At 42.7% G+C, this 21,360-nt stretch overlaps 1 protein-coding gene across 4 annotated transcripts in view; it reads left to right on the forward strand.

The window, feature by feature from the left end:
• Positions 1 to 21,360, forward strand: part of PPP2R2B (protein phosphatase 2 regulatory subunit Bbeta) — a 564,935-nt gene that overhangs the window by 456,878 nt on the left and 86,697 nt on the right. For all 4 annotated transcript variants that reach the window (XM_073575251.1, XM_073575252.1, XM_073575250.1 and 1 more), the window contains 2 exons: positions 2,590 to 2,755; positions 17,015 to 17,127. In XM_073575251.1, the coding sequence (XP_073431352.1) occupies positions 2,590 to 2,755; positions 17,015 to 17,127 (279 nt within the window). The remainder of the gene's footprint in view (positions 1 to 2,589; positions 2,756 to 17,014; positions 17,128 to 21,360) is intronic.

Genomic DNA, 21,360 nt, shown 5'->3' on the forward strand with positions numbered 1-21,360 from the left:
TTTTGTTTTTTTTATTTGCAGCCGCAGGGGCATAATCTATGGAGCATCTTATGGGGGCATAATCTATGGAGCATCTTATGGGGGCATAATCTATGGAGCATCTTATGGGGGCATAATCTATGGAGCATCTTATGGGGGCATAATCTATGGAGCATCTTATGGGGGCATAATCTATGGAGCATCTTATGGGGGCATAATCTATGGAGCATTTTATGGTGCACCATATGGGGGCATAATCTATGGAGCATCTTATGGAGCCATAATATATGGAGCATCTTATGGGGCAGCATATGGGGGCATAATCTATGGAGCATCTTATGGGGCCATAACCTTTATGGAGCAGCATATGGGGCATATCCTATGGAGCATCTTATTAACCTTTGTGCAGCATTATATGGGGTGTATTTTGTATGGAGCATCTTACGGGGCCATCATGAACTGTATGGAGCATTATATGGGGCTCCTGCTTCAATATGGATATTCAAAAACATTTAACCTACTGATGTCTCTCAATTAATTTTACTTTTATTGGTATCTATTATTTTTGAAATTTTCCAGTAGCTGCTGCATTTTCCACCCTAGGCTTATACGCAAGTCAATAAGTTTTCCCAGTTTTTTTTGTGACAAAATTAGGGGGGTTGGCTTATACTCGGGTCGACTTAAGGTACTGTCACACTTAGCGATGTACCAGCGATCCCGACCAGCGATATGACGCGGTCTGGATCGCTGGTACATCACTAAGTGGTCGCTAGTGAGCTGCCACACAGGCAGATCTCACTAGCGACATCGCTGGGGACGGGGATCGCTACTTACCTGTCACACCAGGCGATCCTGAGTCCTCCCGCCCGGCTCCACGCGTCGCTCGTCCTCACAGCAGGAAGCGCCACAGGAAGCTGACGACGAGAAACAGTCCTGAACGTTCTCGCGCGATCAGCGATAACCAGCGGGGGAGCGGGTCGTAGGTAAGTATCAGACACAGAGATATCGCTAGCAATATCGCTGCTACGTCACTAGTTATAGCGATATTGCTAGCGATATCTCTTAGTGTGACATGCTCTTTATACACGAGTATATACGGTACCTATCTAAATACCAAATCTGATGGCACATTTCATTTCATGGCTAGGAATACCGGTCTATAAATGGTTGTTAGATGTGACCAGGATTGCGGAAAAAGCCGTGGTACTAAATTGAAGTGAATGGAATTTAAGGAAATGGCAAGCACAGTACGCTACATGGCTTTGGTAACTTTCAAGGGAGTTCCAGAATCACAGATGATTTACAGCACAGCCTGGTATTTCCTTCTCCGCTATAAATGATTGAGATGAGAATACTACTTTCAAAATGTAAAGAAAGTCAAGATGTAAATTTGCCTATAAACAGAACTATGGCAACCAGAATCTAGCATGGAAACAGAACACTGACTTCTTTAAAGCAAACCTGTCATCAGGTTTGGTCGATATAAGATGCGGCCACTGCCTTTCTATAATGCTGTAGAGGAGCCCCCGGTCCGACCTGAAAGATAAGAAAAATAAGTTTTATTGCACTCACCCAGGGGGGCAGTCTGGTCCGATGGGTGTCGCATGTCTGGGTCTGGTGCCTCCCATTTTCTTGTGATGCCGCCCTCCTGTTGCTTCATCGCTGCCCGGCATCGTGCTCATTGCCGGGGAGCCATGAAGCAAACAGTTGGCAGTATCGCAAGAAATGGGAGGCACCGGGCCAAGACCTGTGATGCCCATCGGTCCGGACCGCCCCCGGGTGAGTATAATAAAACATATTTTTCTTATCTTTCAGGTCGGACTGGGGGCTTATCTACAGCATTATATAATGCTGTAGATAAGCCCTGAAAGGCGGTGGCCGCATCATATAGCGGCCAAAAGTGCTGACAGGTTCCTTTTAACAACTAGAAAAAATCTCCAGTTAAAGTCAAACTGTAATCTAAACCAGATCTGACCAGAGGCTCAGTCTTCCTGATCAGTAACTTCCATCTTTGCTCCTCCTTTTCTCTCTCCTGATATTTTAAACTGGAGCAGATCATGGTAGTAAGAATGTGCCCACATCACTTTTTGCCTATGTCTAGCCAATATTCCTAAAAGTATACTAAAAATAGGGTAGAGAGCACTGCTCTAAAGGTGACCAATGTCAGACCCGGTTTGTATCACGGTTTTTGGCCCCTTTTAGTACACCATTAAATAGATCTTGTCACCATGAAAATGCAGCCCAATCTGCAGGCACCATGTTATGGAGCTGATTAAACCTCTACTCTTTCTGGGACTCTTGGTCCAGTGGGCGGTTCTAGTAGTGACTTTCTATAAGTGCACATACAGAGGCTTTGACCGCCCACTGGACCAAGAATTTAAGAGCAGAGGCTTAAATGATTAACCACCTGTTATACGGAGCTTTTTTTTTCACAAAACTATAGATTGGTCTGCTCAGCTACCCCTGCTCTATAACATGGTGCCTGCGTATTCTACTGCGTCGCGCTAATATAGCGGTCTAATAAAAATGTTAAGATTACCTCCACAGTTATCATTTCATCCTGCCTGAAAAACCATTTCTATAAAAGAAACCTGTTCTCTTCCATGACAGAGCAAGAACCAACCTCACAGAAGAGGCGAGTATAATGTTTACAGCACTTTCCAGAGCCACGAGCCAGAATTCGATTACTTGAAAAGTTTAGAGATAGAAGAGAAAATAAACAAGATAAGATGGCTTCCTCAGCAGAATGCCGCTTATTTCCTGCTATCTACTAACGGTAAGTGCGAGTGCCTGTCTGCAAGCTACATCCCTGATTGACCTGGTCATCTTCCTGATTTTTAATTGAATCCAGTCCAGATCTCATACTAATAAAATTGGTGGTCTTCCAAGACTTTGATATTTAAGGCATTCGTTTCTCAAGTCACATTCATTTGTATTACATGGAGTTGGCATTTGTTGCTCAAAGCTTTCCCTGGGTCCATACGTCTCAGGATTGTGGTTGGTCTAAGTGTGATTTAAAAGCATTTTTAGTAAAAGAACTCATTTGGAAAACTGAAGGACTTATTCCACTGTTACTGATTGGGCCGTGCCGTACTATTATAACAACAAAAGAATACAGCAGCATTCCATAAACGTTCAGATGTATGCAAACATTCAGTGTTTGCATACATCTTGGTGCTTACAGAGTGCTGCTGTATTCTTTTATTTGTATAGTATGCAGTCATGGCAGCTCGCACCTGTTTATACTTTATTCTGTTCAGAGGTGCTCATCAGTTTTTATTTTTATAACAATCTACATAATGCTTAGTATCTTGTCAAAGTTGATAATTAATTTAAAGAGTTTAAGTAACCTACTTTTATTGTAGTACAGATGACACTCCTTTCCTTCACAACTAGTCTAGAGCAAGGGGATTTTTGATCACTTTCTGCAAAGCTTTTTCTAAGGTGCTTTATAAGATATGCATTACGAAGGGCAGCACACTGGCTCGGTGGTTTGCACTGTTGCCTTGCAGCGCTGGAGTCCTGGGTTTAAATCCAACCACGAACAACATCTGCAAGGAGTTTGCATGTTCTCCCCGTGTTTGCGTGGGTTTCTTTCGGGTACTCCGGTTTTCTCCCACGCTCTTAACACATACTGACAGTGCTGATAATGTCTGTAAAGCTCTCTGGCTTTATTTGCGCTATATAAGTGAGTAAAATAATAAAATGGAGTGACAACTTCTGCTCCAAGAATGATATTAACGGGGAACTGCCTTACCTCTGCACATTCTAGTGTAAAGGGATTCTGACAATGATACATAGTCATGGCCGAAAGTGTTGGCGCCTTTGAAATTGTTCCAGAAAATGAAGTATTCCACCGAAAAAAATAAATTATTGCAATTACACATGTTCATTACATTTGCGTGTTTTGGAAGTACAAAAAAAAAAAAAAAACGGAAAAGAAAATGCAAATTGGACATAATTTCACATACAACCCCCAAAAAGGGCTGGACAAAATTGTCACCTTTTTAACCTGGTAACAGGTGTGGGCAATATGAAAATCACACCTGAAACAAGATAAAGGGAGATGTTGACTCAATCTTTGCATTGTGTCTGTGTGTGCTATATTAAGCAAGAACAGAAAGAGAAGAAAACTGTCTGAGGACTTGAGAACTACAATTGTTGAACAATATCAACAATCTCAAGGTTACAAGTCCATCTCCAGAGATCTTGATGTTCCTTTGTCCATAGTGCACAACATAATCAAGAATTTTACAACCCATTGCACTGTAACGTATCTCCCTAATCGTGGATGGCAGTGAAAAATTGGTGAAAGGTTGCAACACAGGATAGTCCAGATGGTGGATAAGCAGCCCAAATCAAGCTCCAAAGCAATTCAACTTGTCCTGCATGCTCACAGTTTGCGCTGACACTGATACACTATCTGTAAACATTTGAATGAAACGAAACACTATGGCAGGAGACACAGGAGAACTCCCCTGCTACAGAGACCTAAAATGCTAGACTGCAGTTTGCGAAAATGTATGTGAGTAAGCCAAAATCCTTCTGGGAAAGTGTCTTGTGGACAAATGAGACTAAAGGTACTGTCACACTTAGCGATGCACCAGCGATCCCGACCAGCGATATGACCCGGTCAGGATCGCTGGAGCATCGCTGAGTGGTCGCTAGTGAGCTGCCACACAGGCAAATCTCACCAGCGACATCCCAGGGGTCGGGGATCGCTACTTACCTGTCAGAGGAGGCGATCCTGACGTCCTCCCGCCCGTGTCCACGTGTCGCTCGTCTCCACAGCAGGAAGCTGACGACGAGAAACGGTCCAGGACGTTCTCCCGCGATAAGCGATAACCAGCGGGGGAGTGTTCAGAGTTAAGTTTTAGACATAGCGATATTGCTAGCAATATCGCTATAATGTCACAAAAACTAATGATGTTATAGCGATATTGCTACCGATATCGCTTAGTGTGACAGGCCATTATTCTACTGTTTACCGAAAACGGAATGAGGCCTACAAAGAAAAAAAACACAGTACCTACAGTCAAATATGGTGGAGGTTCCAAGATGTTTTGTGGTTGTTTTGCTGCATCTGCCACTGGGTGCCTTAATTGTGTGCAAGGCATCATGAGATCTGAAGATTTCCAAAGGATTTTGGGTCATAGTGTAGTGCCCAGTGTCAGATAGCTGGCTTTGCATCCTAGACAATGGTCTTTCAGCAGGGCAATGACCCCAAATATACTTCTAGAAGCATCCAGAAGTAGATGGAATGAAAGTGCTGGAGGTTCTGAAAAGGCCAGAAGCGGGTTCTGATCTAAATCTCATTGAACACCTGTGGAGATATCTTAAAATTGCTGTTGGGAGAAGGTGCCTTCACATGTGAGAGAACTGTAATGGTTTGCAAAAGAGTGATCTTATATTTCAGTTGAGAAGTATAAGGGTATGTGCACACATTGCGGATTTTAATGCAGATCTACAGCGGTTTTTGCCGTGCGGATTTCCATCATAGTTTTGAACATAGTAATATAGTTTTGAAGGCTGAAGGAAGAACTTATGTCCATCTAGTTCAGCCTATTTTTAGTGTAGCTGTTCTGCATTGTTGATCCTGGGGAAGGCAAAAAACCCACAGAGTAGAAGCCAATTTTCTCCATAGGGAAAAAAATTCCTTGCCCTAAGCTGGGTCAATCATCTACCTATAATATTATGTTATTCATAACCTTCTATACAGTTACAAGAAAAGCATCCATTTCCTGCAGAAAAATCCGCGCAGCATGTCAATTCTTTTTGCGGTTCTCTCTCTCTCTCGGGAGAGAATGTACATATCCAAAATCCACACAACAAAAACGCATTACAATCCGCAGGAAATCTGCATGAAATCGGCAATCGTTTTCACCTGCGGCTTCTGCAAAGAGATGTGGATTTTGTGCAGAAAATTCCGCAGACTAATCTGCAGCGTGTGCACATACCCTTAGAAACTTGATGTTTGCATAAAGCAACTGATTGCAGTTATGTATGCCAAAGGGTGTGCAACCAAATATTAAGTTGAGGGCGAACAATTTTGTCCTTCCCGATTTATGGGTTTTGTATGAGATTATGTCCAATTTTCCTTTTTTTTTTTTTTTTTTTCTTTCTTTGTGGCGTTCCAATACATACAAAGGAAATAAACATGTACAACAAAACGTATGCAATTGCAATAATTTTCTGGGAGAAATACTTCATTTTCTGGAACAATGTCAAGGGTGCCAACGCTTTCGGCCATGGCTATGCTGCCCAATCTGTAAGAGATTTTCGTGTGTGTGTATAGGAACAGACCTATCTGTCATTGGCACTGGTGTGGAAAGTAGCCGCCTGTTCAGAGGGTCCACGGCACCTTTTAGGCCACGTTCAGTATTTGGTCAGTATTTTAACTCCGTATTAGTAAGCCAAGACCAGGATTGGATGAAAAATGCAGAAATGGTGCATTTGTTATACTATTCCTCTGATTGTTCCTCTCTGGGTTTTTGCTTACAATTACTGATGTAAAATGCTGAACATGTGCACATGGCCTTAAAGTATGCTTTTCTAAACGCTGGAGTGCTTGAGTGTCAAACATACTTGGCTGAAATCATACAGCTTTAGTGAGATGCATGCTGTCCGTGGATCAGTTGTCAGGTTCGCTTTAAAGGCCATGGAAAATTAATACATCAAACTTTTTTTTTTTTTTCCCAGTAGTAGCTGCACATACATAAAACTTTTCACATGTCATAGTGATATGTCTAATGTTTTGTTTGCATGGGGGTCCATGTGCTGTGAGAGGGCCTGAATTCACTCTGTAGATAGATGGGATTTACCATACATACTGTATTTCCATGAGCCTTTCTTTAGCTGATCTAGTCTCCGCTTCTTCCACTGTTGAAGTCTCTACACCCAGAACCCCTATGACATGGCAAATGTATTTTTGGCTTTTTAGAATTTTAGTGTAACCAGTGTACAGATATTCTGCTAATTTCCCTTTTTATGCATTTTATCACTAATAATCAAGTTGGGAACATTAAGTTGTTCAATGAAAAGGGTTTAAGTAATTGAGTATACGTGTAGTACAATGTGACAGAATGTACTTCCCAGCTGCTCATCAGCACTGCAAGCAAGGTACAGACATTGCTTACAAATGCAAGGCTTCTGCTAACGTCATTCTTAGAGGCTGTAAGATTCATTAGCAGTATGCAGACTGTATTACGCAGTGGCTTTATACTGTTGATTTGTCTGCAGTGCAGCATCCAGAAATGTTGTTTCCAGGAGTCCATCATACTATAATCAGAAAGACTTGGTTATTAAAGGGAACTTGTCAGCTGATTCATACTGCCTGACACACAGGCAGCATGGATCTGAGGCCACCTCTGTTATCATTCACTCTACAGCCCCAAGGTTTCAGGGGGGAAAAAAATTTAACTTAACGACCGCCGATATGCATTAAAAAAAAGTGTGCCCGCTGTTACAATAATTCTCTCTTCTGACATGATATACATGTTAGAGGAGAGAGAAATAATGCCCCCCGAACTTCCCTTTTACCTCCAACATCCCCGACCCTTCATGTCGCTTTCCTGAAAAAAATGGCAGATGCATTGTCAGTGCGCCCGCCGAGATCTGCCGGCTGGTACGTGGCAACAATTGGAAATTTTAGGGTGATGGACCCTTTCACAGTGTTCAAAAGGAAAAAAAAAAAAAGTAAATTCCCCTTCGTCACCCCCTTAGTTAGATTTAAAAAAAATAAAATTATAATTTTTATTATTTTTTTCCTTTCTTTACTGTTGGGGTTAGGGTGTTGGTTGGGGTTAAATCTGTTTTTATTTTATTTTTTTTCAAAAGTTAAAAAAAAAAAAAAGTCAATGACTACTAGTATTGAGGGGGCAAGTGCTCACTATAGTGTGTATCAGGTGCTCAGGAATGCACGGAGTATCGCAGATACCCGCATGTTTGGTTTTTGAGTGTCTAACAGCCTCAATACATACGGGGCAGGGACTTGAGCATGTCGCTAGAGCACCCACGATACTCGGTGCATACTCGGGCATCCTATGCAAACTGCAGTAGCGAGCACTTGTGCTAAACACTAATGATGATGTATTCAGTATGACGACCTAATGTTATCAAATTCTGTGTCACACTTGTGGGTTCAAAATGCTCACTATACCTCTGGATAAAATCTTTGAGGGGTGTAGTTTCCAAACTGGTGTCACTTGTGGGGGGTTCCATGGTTTAGGCACAACAGGGGCTCTTCAAAAACATGGCATCTGCTAATTATTCCTGCAAATTTTACATTCAAAAATTCTCAAATTGCACTGCTTCCCTTGCAAGCCCTACCGTGCTCCAGAACAGTAGATTTTGCTCACAAATGGGGTATCTGCGTGTTCAGGAGAAATTGCACAACAGATTTTCTCCTGTTGCCCTTGTGAAAATAGAAAAAATTGGATCTAAAGAAAAATTTTTTATGAAAAATAAAATTAAATATTCATTTTTTTCCTTCCACATTGCTTCAACTCTTAAGAAGCACCTGAAGTGTTAATGAACTTCTTAAATGTGGTTTTGAACACCTTGAGGGGTGCCGTTTTTTGAGTGGTGTCACTTTTAGGTATTTTCTGTCATGTGGATCCCGCAAGTGTCACTTCAAATGTGATGTGGTCCCTTTAAAAAAAAAAAAAAATGGTTTTGTTAATTTTATTGGAAAAACTAGAAATCGCTGATCAACTTTGAACCCTTCTAAGTTCCTAAAAAAACAAAAACATTTCTTTCAAATATTGTGCTGATGTAAAGTAGACATGTCAGAAATTGTATTTATTGACTGTTTTGTGTGATATGACTTGATTTGAGAGCATAAAAATTGAAAGGTTGAAATGTGTGAAATTTTCACCAAATTTCCATTTTTTTCACAAACGCACGTCCTATTGAAATGTTACCACAATCATGAAGTACAATATGTCAAGAAAAAAGTCCCCAAATCAGTGGGATCCATTGAAGCTTTCCAGAGTTATAACCACATGAAGTGACAGTGGTCAGAATTGTAAAATTTGGCTTGATCATTAGCATCAAAATTGGTTTGGTCACTAAAGGACTAGTCTGAGGCAGGTCACCGCCAGCTTTTCCAAGCCTTGCTGTCTTTAGATTAACAGGTCTCTCCATATACATACACATATGGAGAGGACTGTCAGTCTAGAAGAGGGCTGGGACAGGCTTTGTGGGTTAATTTCTTAGTTTCCCCAGTGTCTGCGTCACTAGACAATTTTTTTTTTTGAAGCGACTTATTTTTAGACCGTCTGAATTGTTGGTTCCACACCAGGTATTCACTTCAAAGGGTTTCTCAGAATTTTTGATGAGCAGCTCTTTGTCACTATACAATGTACACTGCTGTATTTTGGATGGGGTTATACACAGTTCAACATCTGACATCTGCAGCAGAGAAAACTCACTATCATAACTGCAGCACCCAGTTAGCAAAGTGATGTGTTGCTGGAATTGGGGTCTCTGTCCAAGCACAGCTGCTACAAAAAGTAAGGTTCTGGGCCTGGCGATTAATATAGGGCTGCAGCACTTGCAGAAGCACCCTGGTCTCTTTATTGTTGAAACGTAGTTCCTGAGGGGCCATAAGTTTTATAGAACTGAAAAACCTCTTTATTGGTGTTTTTGAAAGCTCTGAAAATGTCCAACAATCAGATACCGTAACAGAACCTATACTTGCCCAGTACATCCCCCCACCAGCCTCACTCTGTATTCTCATCCATAAGCTGATGGAGAGATGTTATCTTTTGGTCATTATGGAAAAAATCTAGTACATTGTGTCCTACTTTACATCTTGATCAGATCTTTCCCTTCTATGAAACCTATGCTTCTGTATGACGATAATCCACTTAAAACGTTAGAATGTCTTCATCATAAGTTAGCAGGTAGTCAATTGATAATTTTAATACCATTTGTAGACTCCTTAAATATGTTGAGTGGGAAAACACATTGTGAACGTATAAAGATTAATTACATGGTGTAATGTTTTGTTAATTGAGTTTTAAAATAGTTTTTGATTAACAAGGATATTAGCTCCACAATTGGGATGACATTTTCCGTGCCAGCAGGAAAATAAAATGATGATTTTTTTTTTTTTTTAAATGTACAATGTGATTTCATTAGTGCCAACTCTGTTCATGGGCCAGGAGACAAACAAATTGAAGATGTAAGAATGTAGAAAAAAAGTTGTGTATTTAGTGATCTTGGCCAACTTGAATATTTCCAGCTCCGTGTGATTACAAGAATAGAACATGCAATCACACTGTTTGATTACATCATGGTGAATAGCTAAACTTATTTTACAATACCTACCGTAGTTTTTGGACTAGAAGACGCACTTTTTTCCTCCCAAAATATTGAGAAAAATGGGGGTGCGTCTTATGGTCTGGATGTACCGGCTGTGGTGGGGAGATGGAGCGAGCAGCAGGTCAGAGGCAGGAGCTGCGGCTAACTCCTGTGCCAACGGCTAAAGAGAAATGAATATTCACTGTATTCCACTCCCATGGGCATGGAGGGCAATGAATATTCATTTCTTTTTGGCACCCTGATATGATTGGCCCCATCCCGTTCCTAGTATGATTGGCCCCATCCCAGTCCTGGTATGATTAGTCCCATCCTTTTCTTGGTATGATTGGACCCATCCCATTCCTGATATGCCTGACCCCATCAGAAAAGATTAAAAAAAAACAAACCATTACGCTTGCCCTTCGTCTGCTCCCTCGCAGTGTCCTGTTCCATTGCCGGCAGCTTCTTAACGCATGTAAGCAGCGCATGGCAGGGACGTCATGCGCAGCTCACAAGCAGAGCACAGCTGCCAGAATACTCACCGGGACTGTTCATCCCAGAGAGCAGTGAGTATTCATTGCTCTTCAGTACTGTGCACAGTGACAGCCACCAGCTTCCTGCAGCTGCCGTCGGTCACATGTACCGATGCTTAAGATAAATTTATATTCTGAGTATTCATTTCTCTTAAAGGGAATCTGTCACCCTTTTTTTGGACTATGAGTTGCCGGCATTGACATCAGGGGCATTCTGTAATGCTGTAGATAAGCCCCCGAAGTAACCTGAAAGATAAGAAAAACACGTTAGATTATACTCACTGGAGGGGGTGGTCCGGTGCCTCCCATCTTCATATGATGCCGTCCTCTTCTTTCCTTCCTGTAGTGGCGCACTGCTCTGCCCTATTGAGGGCAGAGCAGAGTCCTGCAGTGTGCAGGCATCGGAAGAGGTCTGGCGCCTGCGCACTGCAGTATTCTGCTCTGCCCTCAGTAGGGCAGAGCAGTGCGCCTGTGCCGGAGCCACTGCAGGAAGGAAAGAAGAGGACGGCATCGTATGAAGATGGGAGGCGCCGGACCATACCGCGACACCCATCGGACCGGTCCGCCCCCTCCGGTGAGTATAATCTAACGTGTTTTTCTTATCTTTCAGGTTACATCGGGGGCTTACCTACAGCATTACAGAATGCTGTAGATAAGCCCCTGATGTCAATGACGGCAGCTCATAGTCCAAAAAAAGGGTGACATATTTCCTTAGTATCGGCATACCAGGATAAGGATGGGGCCAGTCATAACAGGATAAGGATGGGGACCCTGCATACCAGTATAGGGAATCATTCCTGCGATCATTCCTGCCAGGATAAGGATGAAGGGCACCATTCCTACCAGGATAGGGATGAGGGTAGCCATGCATACCAGGATAGGGATGAGTGGCTATATGTATCAGGACGGCGATGAGGGGACCATATTTACCAGGATAGGAGATATTAAGTACAGAATTGACCACATTTTTTGCTTCAGTTTTTTTTCCTAATTCCTCCTCTAAAACTTAGGTGCACCTTATGGTCTGGTGCTTCTTATAGTCCGAAAAATACGGTATGTACTTTTCTTTTTGTATCTTGAAGTACCCACTCCTGCTTTTTCTTCTTCACCACTGGAGTGGTGCTTTGAACGCAAGTCCCCAGTCATATACTTGCGCTCGGTGTCTTCAGTTTTTTTGGCGCTGGTCCAGTCCCACGGAGCCATCTTATGAGTGCAGCCTTCAACTGGCTGGAACTCAGACTTGCATCGAAAGCTTGTGGCATAGCTTCTGACAGCCTGAACGAGGCTCTCATAGACTTACATTGATTAGTGAACGCTACTGTGCTCCATGAAACACTGGAGTTGCCGGCTGGTCACAAACTAATACATTTTTTTTCCTTTCAATGGAAGGAGGTTTGTTAGATGAAAATGGCCAGCTGGATAAAAATGGCCTCATCCTCGATTACCATATTATTAGATAACTGGTGGTGTCACCACCAGGGGTAATATGGAAGTGTACACTTTGTTTTTTCCATGTATTTTTATTTTTCTCCTTTTCTTAAAATCACTACTGCCACTTGTTTCTCTTGCCGTCTACAGTGAACTTTTGCAAAAGTCTGCATACATAGGAGCTGATTTGCTAACTTAAGTCAACATTTTAAGGCCAAATTTATCACAGTGGTTCTATGCTATTTCATAAATTTACTGCATTTTTTGCCCTCTCTCTGTAAATTTTACACTACCTAATGTGCCAGAAATGTGTGCCCAAATTTTGTCACAATTTTGGCTCACAGTTAAGCACTTGAAGCCACAGGTTTTTCACATGACGCTCTATTTATCCTTTGTGTTTTTATTCATTTATTTTTTGTGGACAATCGCATATTTTCAAAATCCAACGTGTACTACATATGTCTCTCTCCCCCCCCCCCCCCCTCCAGTGGTTTCTCTTATCGTTCGATAATGGCTGAAAACATGAATGTATAAAGTATCACAATAAAAAAACTCCCAATTATCGTGAAGAAATTATTTTCAAGAATTTGTGTGCCTCTTTTTATAAGCGTTTAAAAAAATCTCTGAAAAAATGGTCATTTTAGAATAAAATGAATGTCACTTCATCACTTGGCCACAGAAGCCAATCGCCATGTGCAGTTAACACGTCACTAAGGTCAGTACTGTGTTTGGGGTTATCATTAAACCCTTCATGCCGGTGCCCATTTTCGTTTTTGGGTTTGTTTTTTACTCCCCTTCTTCCCAGAGCCATAACTTTTTTATTTTTCAGTCAATGTGGCCATGTGAGGGCTTGTTTTTTGCAGGACAAGTTGTACTTTTGAACGACATCATTGGTTTTGCCATATCGTGTACTCAAAACCGGGAAAAAAAAAATCCAAGTGTGGGGAAATTGCAAAAAAAGTAGTGCAATCCCACTTTTTTCACCATGTTCACTAAATTCTAAAACTGACCTGCTATTATGGTTCTCCAGGTCATTACAAGTTCATAGACACCAAACATGTCTAGGTTCATTTTTATGTAAGTGGTGAAAAAAAAATTCAAACTTTGTTTAAAAAACAAAAAACTGCGCCATTTTCCGGTACACATGGCGCCTACATTTTTTCATGATCTGGGGTCAGGTGAGGGCTTATTTTTTGCGTGCCGAGCTGACGTTTTTAATTATACCATTTTGGTGCAGATACGTTCTTTTGATTGCCAAGGCGACCAAAAAAACGTAATTCTGTCGCTTTGAATTTTTTTCTCGCTACGCCGTTTAGCGATCAGGTTAATCATTTTTTTTTATTGATCGGACGATTCTGAATGTGGCGATACCAAATATGTCTGCTTGATTTTTTTTATTTTTTTTTATTATTTTTATTATTATTATTTTGAATGGGGCAAAAGGGGGGTGAGTTGAACTTTTATTTTATTTCATCAAAGGGGGAGATGCGACATGCACAGTACTAGTACGGCGCTTGTCATAAAGGAGTTAATGTAGCCTTTAAGATTTTTTTTTGCACATTCTACTACAAAGAATCTAAAAGTGAGTAAAAAAAAAAAATGGAACTCTGTTTGTAATGCTTTTATATTTTGCGATTGACAAAAACATGTCCATAAGTTATGAGAAAGGGATTCCCCTGCCCCACTTTTTTAGGACTCTTTTACACATCTTGATATTTCTGGTACTGGTAAAAAACATAACTGAGATATGTATCCATGTGTTTAAATACTTGTGGCATGCATGTGGCAACAGTGTGCCGTATCCATATCACACGTACTGACGCCTCGGAATCAGCAGTACTGTTTGCGCTGTCCCACAGTGCCGTGTGCTGAAGACAGCTCTCATTGTCCCCTGCTTTGCCAGAGATCAGCGCAAGCAGGAGTCAATGCTGAGAATCGTATTCAACTGATAATGGCAAGAGCAGGCGGCAGCTGATGGGAGTATTCATCATCCGGCGCATGCTTTATAAATTAATAATATAATAAAAAAGGCACAGGCTCTCCTGTAGTTTTGATAACCAGCCAAGCTACAGCAGACAACTGGGGCTGGTATTCTCAGGCTGGTAAGGGGCCACGGATATTGGCCCTGCCAAGCCCAAAAATAGCCCGCAGCCGCCCCAGAAAAGGCACATCTTTTCCATGCGCAAATTCTGGCACTTTGCCTGATTCTTTCAACTTGCCCTGTGGCGGTGGTAACTGGGTTTCATATTTGTGGGGTTGATTTCACCTTTGTATTGCCCGGTGACATCAAGCCCATGAGTTAGTAATGGAGAAGGGTCTATAAAAGACACCTATCCATTAATTAATCCTAAATCTAATCCTATAATTGTGATATATTGTAAATAAGCATACAGCAAGTATAAAGTCCTTTATTTGAAATAAAAACAAAACACACTGTTCCATTTTTATTTAAGTGTTTTTTTATTTCTAGTAAAGGACTTCATACTTGCTGTCTGTTTATTTACAATTTAATTATAGCATTAGTAATGGATAGGTGTCTTTTATAGACCCTTCTCCATTACTAACCCGTGGGCTTGATGTTACCCCACAAATTTGAAACCCACTTGCTACCGACACAGGGCAAGTTGGAAGAGCAGGGCAAAGAGCCAGAATTGGCGCATCTAATAGTAATAGATGGGCTTATCTGGAGCGGCTGCTATTTTTAGGCTGAGGGGCTGGCAATATACATGACCCCTTACCAGCCTGAGAATACCAGCCCCCAGCTGTCTGACTTTGCTTGGCTGGTTGTCAAAAATGAAGGGGGGACCCCACGCAATTTTTTACAGTATTTAAATAAAAAAAGATCTGTGTGGGGACCCCTCTATTCTTAATAACCAACCTTGCTAAAGCTGACAGCTGAGGGTTGCAGCCTGCAGCTGACAGTTCTGCCTTTCTGGTTATCAAAAGTACAATGGAACCCACGCCAATTTTTTATTTTATTTATAGTGCAGGCGCCGGCTTATAAACTCCCATTAACTGCTGCTGGCTCTTGCTTTTATTAGCGGCAGCAGGCGTAGGCTGATGGTAGTAGTGCTGCAGCAAAAAATTGGACATGTAAGTGTGTTTTGCCCATGGACACATGGTCCATAGAAACACACTGACATGCAAAGAGCCATTCACTTGGATGGGTCTGTGTGTAAGTGTCTCCGGTACGTGTGAAAACTCACCACACGTACCGGAAACGCTGACATCTGAAAGAGCCCTTAAAGGGAATCTGTCACCCATATTTAGTGATATCATGTAAAGATATCACTAAATTGTGCATCCCATAAGGATTCTAGTAGGGCTTTTGACTCCCCTCGACCCCGCACCTTTGAGGCATAAATAACTTTTTAGCTTGTTGGGGATGCATGCAAATCGCCACGGTCTGGTCCGATGGGCGTGACTTAGTGGTCTTCTCTCCACCCCCCCACCTCCTTGGCTTGCTTCACTTAATCTTCGTCTGTGAATACCACAGACGCTGTTGGTTTCCGCGCTTGTGCAGTGTAAAGGCCCCCGGCTCCTGCGCAGTATGCTTTTCCCAACTGTGGGCGAAGCATAAAATCGCTACTGCGCAAGCGACTGTATTTTCCAGCGCGGTCTATGCCCCAGAAGTGTGTCCTTCATGTGAAGACTTCCGGGGCATAGACCGCGCTGGAAAATACCGGTGCTTGCGCAGTAGCGATTTTATGCATCGCCCACAGTTGGGCAAAGCATACTGCGCAGGCGCCGGGGGCCTTTGCATTGAGCAAGCGCGGAAACCAACAGCGTCTGTGGTATTCCCAGACGAAGATTACGTGAAGCAAGCCGAGGAGGTGGAGGGGGGAGAAGACTACTAAGCCACGCCCATCGGACCAGACAGTGGCGATTTGCATGAATCCCCAACAAGCTTAAAAAGATATTTGTGCCTCAAAGGTGCTGGGTCGGGGGGGGGGGGGGGAGAGAGTCAAAAGCCCTACTAGAATCCTTATTGGAGTCACAATTTAGTGATATCTTTACATGATGTCACTAAATATGGGTGACAGATTCCCTTTTAAGTAGAGCAGTGATATAGCATGTATGTTGAAGCGTCATTCAAAGTCCATGGGACTGACTGTGATGGCCAAGTATTGCTCTTAGAAGGGGTTACAAAGAATTCTTATGGAACTGGGGTGGTATGCAGCTACTATTCCTGACTTTGCTAGATGACTGAAGCCCCTCCCTGACTAGTCGCAATGGAAATGAGCTTTGTATTAGTCTTCGGAATACCTTTTCTACTAATAAACGCATGACATGTCGACTCGGCGCAATAATGAAGAGCCTCATAAAAAAATTTTTTTAATTTTCTTGTTCAAAATATTGAACATGGCATCAAAAAAAGAAGACATTGGCCGGTGGCAGGCTTCTGATTGGTGTATTAGATCACCACATGAAATGCCGTTGTCTGCCTTTGTGTTCATTAATCACAAAATGCTAGAAGCCTTTCCCAACAGACTAACATTTGTGCTTTCATGGAGGTTCAGCAGCACCAGGGGAAGTGCTGTCATATAAATTTAATTTATAGTGTATCGTCCAATGTCTAAAACAGTAGATTAATTTATGTCCTCTATGGAAACGGATGACCATAGTAGGGTTCATCATGGGTAAACAGGCTGTCACTGGGAGATCTCATCATAAAGGTTCCCATATCTACGTTGTTCCTCCTCCTAGTTATTTGTCCTCCCATGAACAGAGACAGCTTCTTTAATTTTTATCTTGTTTCTTCTATACAGACAAAACAGTAAAGCTATGGAAAGTCAGTGAACGAGACAAGAGACCGGAGGGTTATAACCTGAAGGATGAAGAAGGAAGGATACGTGACCCATGCACAATAACCTCATTACGAGTAAGAACGTTAATATTAATTTAACCCTTGAAGGTTACAAAATGTAAATTTCTTTTTTGCTGATAATTTTGTCTGGTACAGATTGGACTCTTTAACAGCTGCAGGCCTTTGTGCAGAAATCTAAAGGGAGTCTTTTACATGAGCAGTTTGATATCTTTCCTCAGATCTTTGCTATAATATGCATTTACTCTAGTTTTAATGTGTCCTGTAGGGCGGTATACATTTAAAGACCAGGCTTCTTTCTATGGGTGTACAGTTTTGCTTTTATACTCTATATAGCAGCATCCTGTCCATCACCCTGTCAGTCTCTTTATTTTCGTTTTTTGTTAGGCTATGCTTGCACTAGTCCACTATAAAGTTGTATCAGTGATGTTCATGATTAGATTGTTCTCAGGGAGTCTTTCCCTTGTATTATAGTCCAGCACCAATACTTGGTCCAAAGAATACTAAACAGTCCTTTCTATCCCCATACATAGTTCAGTATTGCAGCATGAATGTAATGTCTGCTCCCGGTAGTTACAAGTTTTAAGCACCACTTTAGCACTGTTTTTTCCAGCACTGGAGTGGGGCTTCTAACCTGAAGTCCCTTTTCCCATATCACCCTCTGGCGTCTTCACCTTGCTTGTTTCATGAAACAATGGAGCAGCCAGCTGATCACAAACTTGCTTGAGACAGATGCGGGCATCGGGGATAGAAGACGACGGTGACAGGTAAGTATGAGACCAAGTTCTGGGACCTTATATTTAAAGCACCACTCCAGCAGTAAAATAAAAAAAAACGCTGCTGTGCTGTTTTGATGAAGGTTTTGTCATCCAAAAAGTAGAAATAGATCCAAAAAGGCGGTGGGGGGGGGAGGTTTAGGTCAAGAATTCATAAAAGAATAAAACTACAAAAATAGAACCTTTTAGGAAATTGTGGGTACAAAATACGGAAATATGTGCATGGTTCAAAACTCCTGCGGTCTTGTGTGTTTCAGATAGGATCTAAAAAGCATATGACCACAGGAGTTTGTAGCCCTGTTCATAGTCCCCATTTTTTAACCACAATTTAGTAACTGTTATATATTATGGTTTGTATTTTTGTATTGAATACCTTGGCTTGTTTGTGGCCATTTTTAAAGAGCAATTGAAACCTGAAGAAAAGCATAATTTAGTCTGTTGAAGGTTTGGCCTGGTAACATCAAGGTTTAGCGTGTATGCTTGGGAAGCTCCAGACATGCTCTGTTCTTTTGATAGTAAAGCTTTGTAGTTTGAGGATGGCTGTATTAACTAGTGAAGGAGGGGAACCTGCAATACTTAAATCCCCACTAATTGACATTATTTCCCCTGTCTACTGCATGCATTTTAAAAACTCTAGACTTGCTTCATGGATTGGCGCTTCCTGTGTCCCCTGCAGGTCCCATCACATAAACAATTTCATATGATCGCTGCAGATAATTGCTAACTGCTTATTGCTGCAACTTTCACAGTTATGTCCAAGCAGAAGAAAAGTGTGAAGGCTGCACTTAAAGGATCTTTCACTGGAAAATTTTAACTGCTTTACCTTAAATGGTTCCGTTCCACTGATTCTAGAATAGTTTGTTTTTTTTTGTTTTTTTTCTGTGCCTCTCTATTCCAAAGTTATGCCCCCCTCGAGAAGCTTCATGGTATAAGTCCAGTGGGTTGAAGGGGAAAATATGCATCCCTATTACCAGAGAACGTGATTTTGGTACGGAGTTGTGCAGAAGACAAAAAACTATGCCAGGTTCAGTGGACCAGCTGCAATTAAAGGAGCAAATTAAAAGAAGACCTTTTAATGTTTTTTTTGTTTTTTTTTTTAATTTATGCAGTACACTAATTGGGATTGTCCTCTTAGAATAATAGTGTACAGCCGTGTAAAGCCCCCGTCATACATAGCGACACACCAGCGATCCCGGCAATGATATGACCTTGTCAGGATCGCTGGTGTGTCGCTACATGATTGCTGGTGAGCTGCCAAACAGGCAGATCTCACCAGCGATCAGGACAGCGACTACGCGGGTAACAAGAGTGCGCCGCTTAGTTACCCGCTGTGTACCTTGGATACCAGCGTGCTGGCGCTGGGAGTTGGTATCCAAGGTAAGCAGCGGGTTTCTAAGCACCTCGCTGATCAGCTCCGCGCTCTGGCTCGCTGATCGATGGTCTCCCGCTGCCACACGCAGCGATGCGTGCTGGCCAGCAGGAGACCAACGATCAAAAAAATGTCCAGGGCATTCAAGCACGATCAGCGATACCTGGCGGGGGCGGTCGCTGATACATGTCACACACAGTGAGATCGCTGTTGTGTCACAAAACTTGTGACTCGGCAGCGATCTCGCTGTGTGTGTCGGGGGCTTTAGGCCTCTTTCACACATCAGGTTTTCGCCGTCAGGCGCGATCCGGCGCTTTTGACAGAAACCGGATCCGGCGAAATGCAATGCTGGATCCGTTTTCCCCCCCATTGACTTGCATTTGCGCCGGATGGCCATGCGTTTCATCCGGTTTTCGCCGGATCCGGCAATGTGTCGCGATCCGGCGTCTGGAAAAAACGGTGACTGTAACGTTTTTTGTCTCCGTCGAAAAAGCCGGACACGCCGGATCCGGCGCGTCCGGCTTTTTCACACAATGAAAGCCTATGAGCGCCGCAATGCGCCGGATCCGGCGAAAGCCGGATCCGGTTTTTTGGTCTGAGCATGCTCAGTAGCTCTGCCCACAAGACATATATAAAAGCAAGACAGTGGGACCCACAGCCACACCCAACATGCCGCCCAAGACAGCAACCAGGCGCAGGAGACCACTGCAGCACCATCCGCACCACCACCACCCCAAATGGAGCAGCAAATAGAACATGCTGAAGAGGGGAGGCCAGCAGCAGATGAGAGACGGTAATTATCAAATCCCCCATTCCTCCAAACTAGGGCTATTGAATATCAAGATATTCATTGGCCCTTTGTTTCTCTTTATTCAACAGCCGCCCAAGAGATGCAGCAGCAGCAGCACTGGCTTCACTGGCAGCAGCTGTAACACCACCCACAGCCATGGAGTCTGGCCAGCAAGAGGACAGCACATCTTCTGGGAGCCCTCCCTCGCATCGTCAGCGTTTGACGGTAAGTTTTTATTTCCAAAATCCATCTTCTCTGTAATATGTCTATTCATTGCCTTTTATTTCAAAACAGGAATCACAAGATGAAGAGGAGCTCCCAGAAGAAGAAGGAAGGGGTGGACAGACACTTGGAGTGGGCTCACAATTCGTAAGTTTTTTGCATCAAACGCAGAAACACAACATCACACTACACACAACACATAGAAAACAATGTTCTGCAGACCACACACAGCAAACAAATGCCTACATCCAAAGACATAACTTTTTTTGTTTTCTTCTCTTGTCTTCCCAATCTGGTGCTTGGCCAAGAGGTCCTCGCAGTGCCTCCCAGGGTCGTCGGCGACAGCAACGCGGCGGTCACCAGCGTGTAAGTATAAATATTTTTGCTTTGTTTTTTTGCACTTTTTATTTCATTTCTTTTGTGGAGGCTAATTATGTTATTTTTGTCTTTTTCTTTAACAGCCTTCACAGCGTGCTCCCGACTCTGACGGTGAGGATGGAGGGATTGATGTGGACCGCCTCATCGATCTCGTCAGAGAAAGGGAGCCGCTCTGGAATATGGCTGACCGCCGCCACGCTGACCTGATTGTTACCCGACGACTCTGGGAGGAAATCTGTTCGCTCCTTGTGGGCCGCTGGGAGGACCTCGAAGCTCGGGCCCAGATTAAAGAGCGTAAGTATATACAGTACCGGTTGCTTGATGTAAACCAGTGTTTCCCGAACTCCAGTCCTCGTGGTCCCCACGGATCATGTGTTCAGGATTTCTATTTACTATAGAAATCATGAAAACATGACCCCTGGGGACCATGAGGACTGGAGTTTGGGGAACACTGATGTTGTATACTAACCACTCCTTTCTTGTTTCATGGAACAGAATTGTGAATCGGTGGCGGTCTGTGAGGGATCGTTTCAAGAAGGAGTTCAATAAAGAGATGCGGGCCCCGAGTGGATCTGGAGGACGCAGGAGCAAGTACAAGTACGCAGAAGCCCTGTCGTTCCTCCGGGAAACAATGTTCACCAGAAGGTAAATATTACACACCACATGTGAAAAAAAATGTTATATGTAAAAAAATTTTTCAGCCAGGGCCATACCATGTCAGTATTTTAATTGTTTTTTTTTCCTCTTTATTCCAC

This window comes from Dendrobates tinctorius, unplaced genomic scaffold (genome assembly GCF_039654945.1).
Source record: "Dendrobates tinctorius isolate UK_male_01 unplaced genomic scaffold, ASM3965494v1 ptg000043l, whole genome shotgun sequence".
Taxonomy (NCBI): domain Eukaryota; kingdom Metazoa; phylum Chordata; class Amphibia; order Anura; family Dendrobatidae; genus Dendrobates; species Dendrobates tinctorius.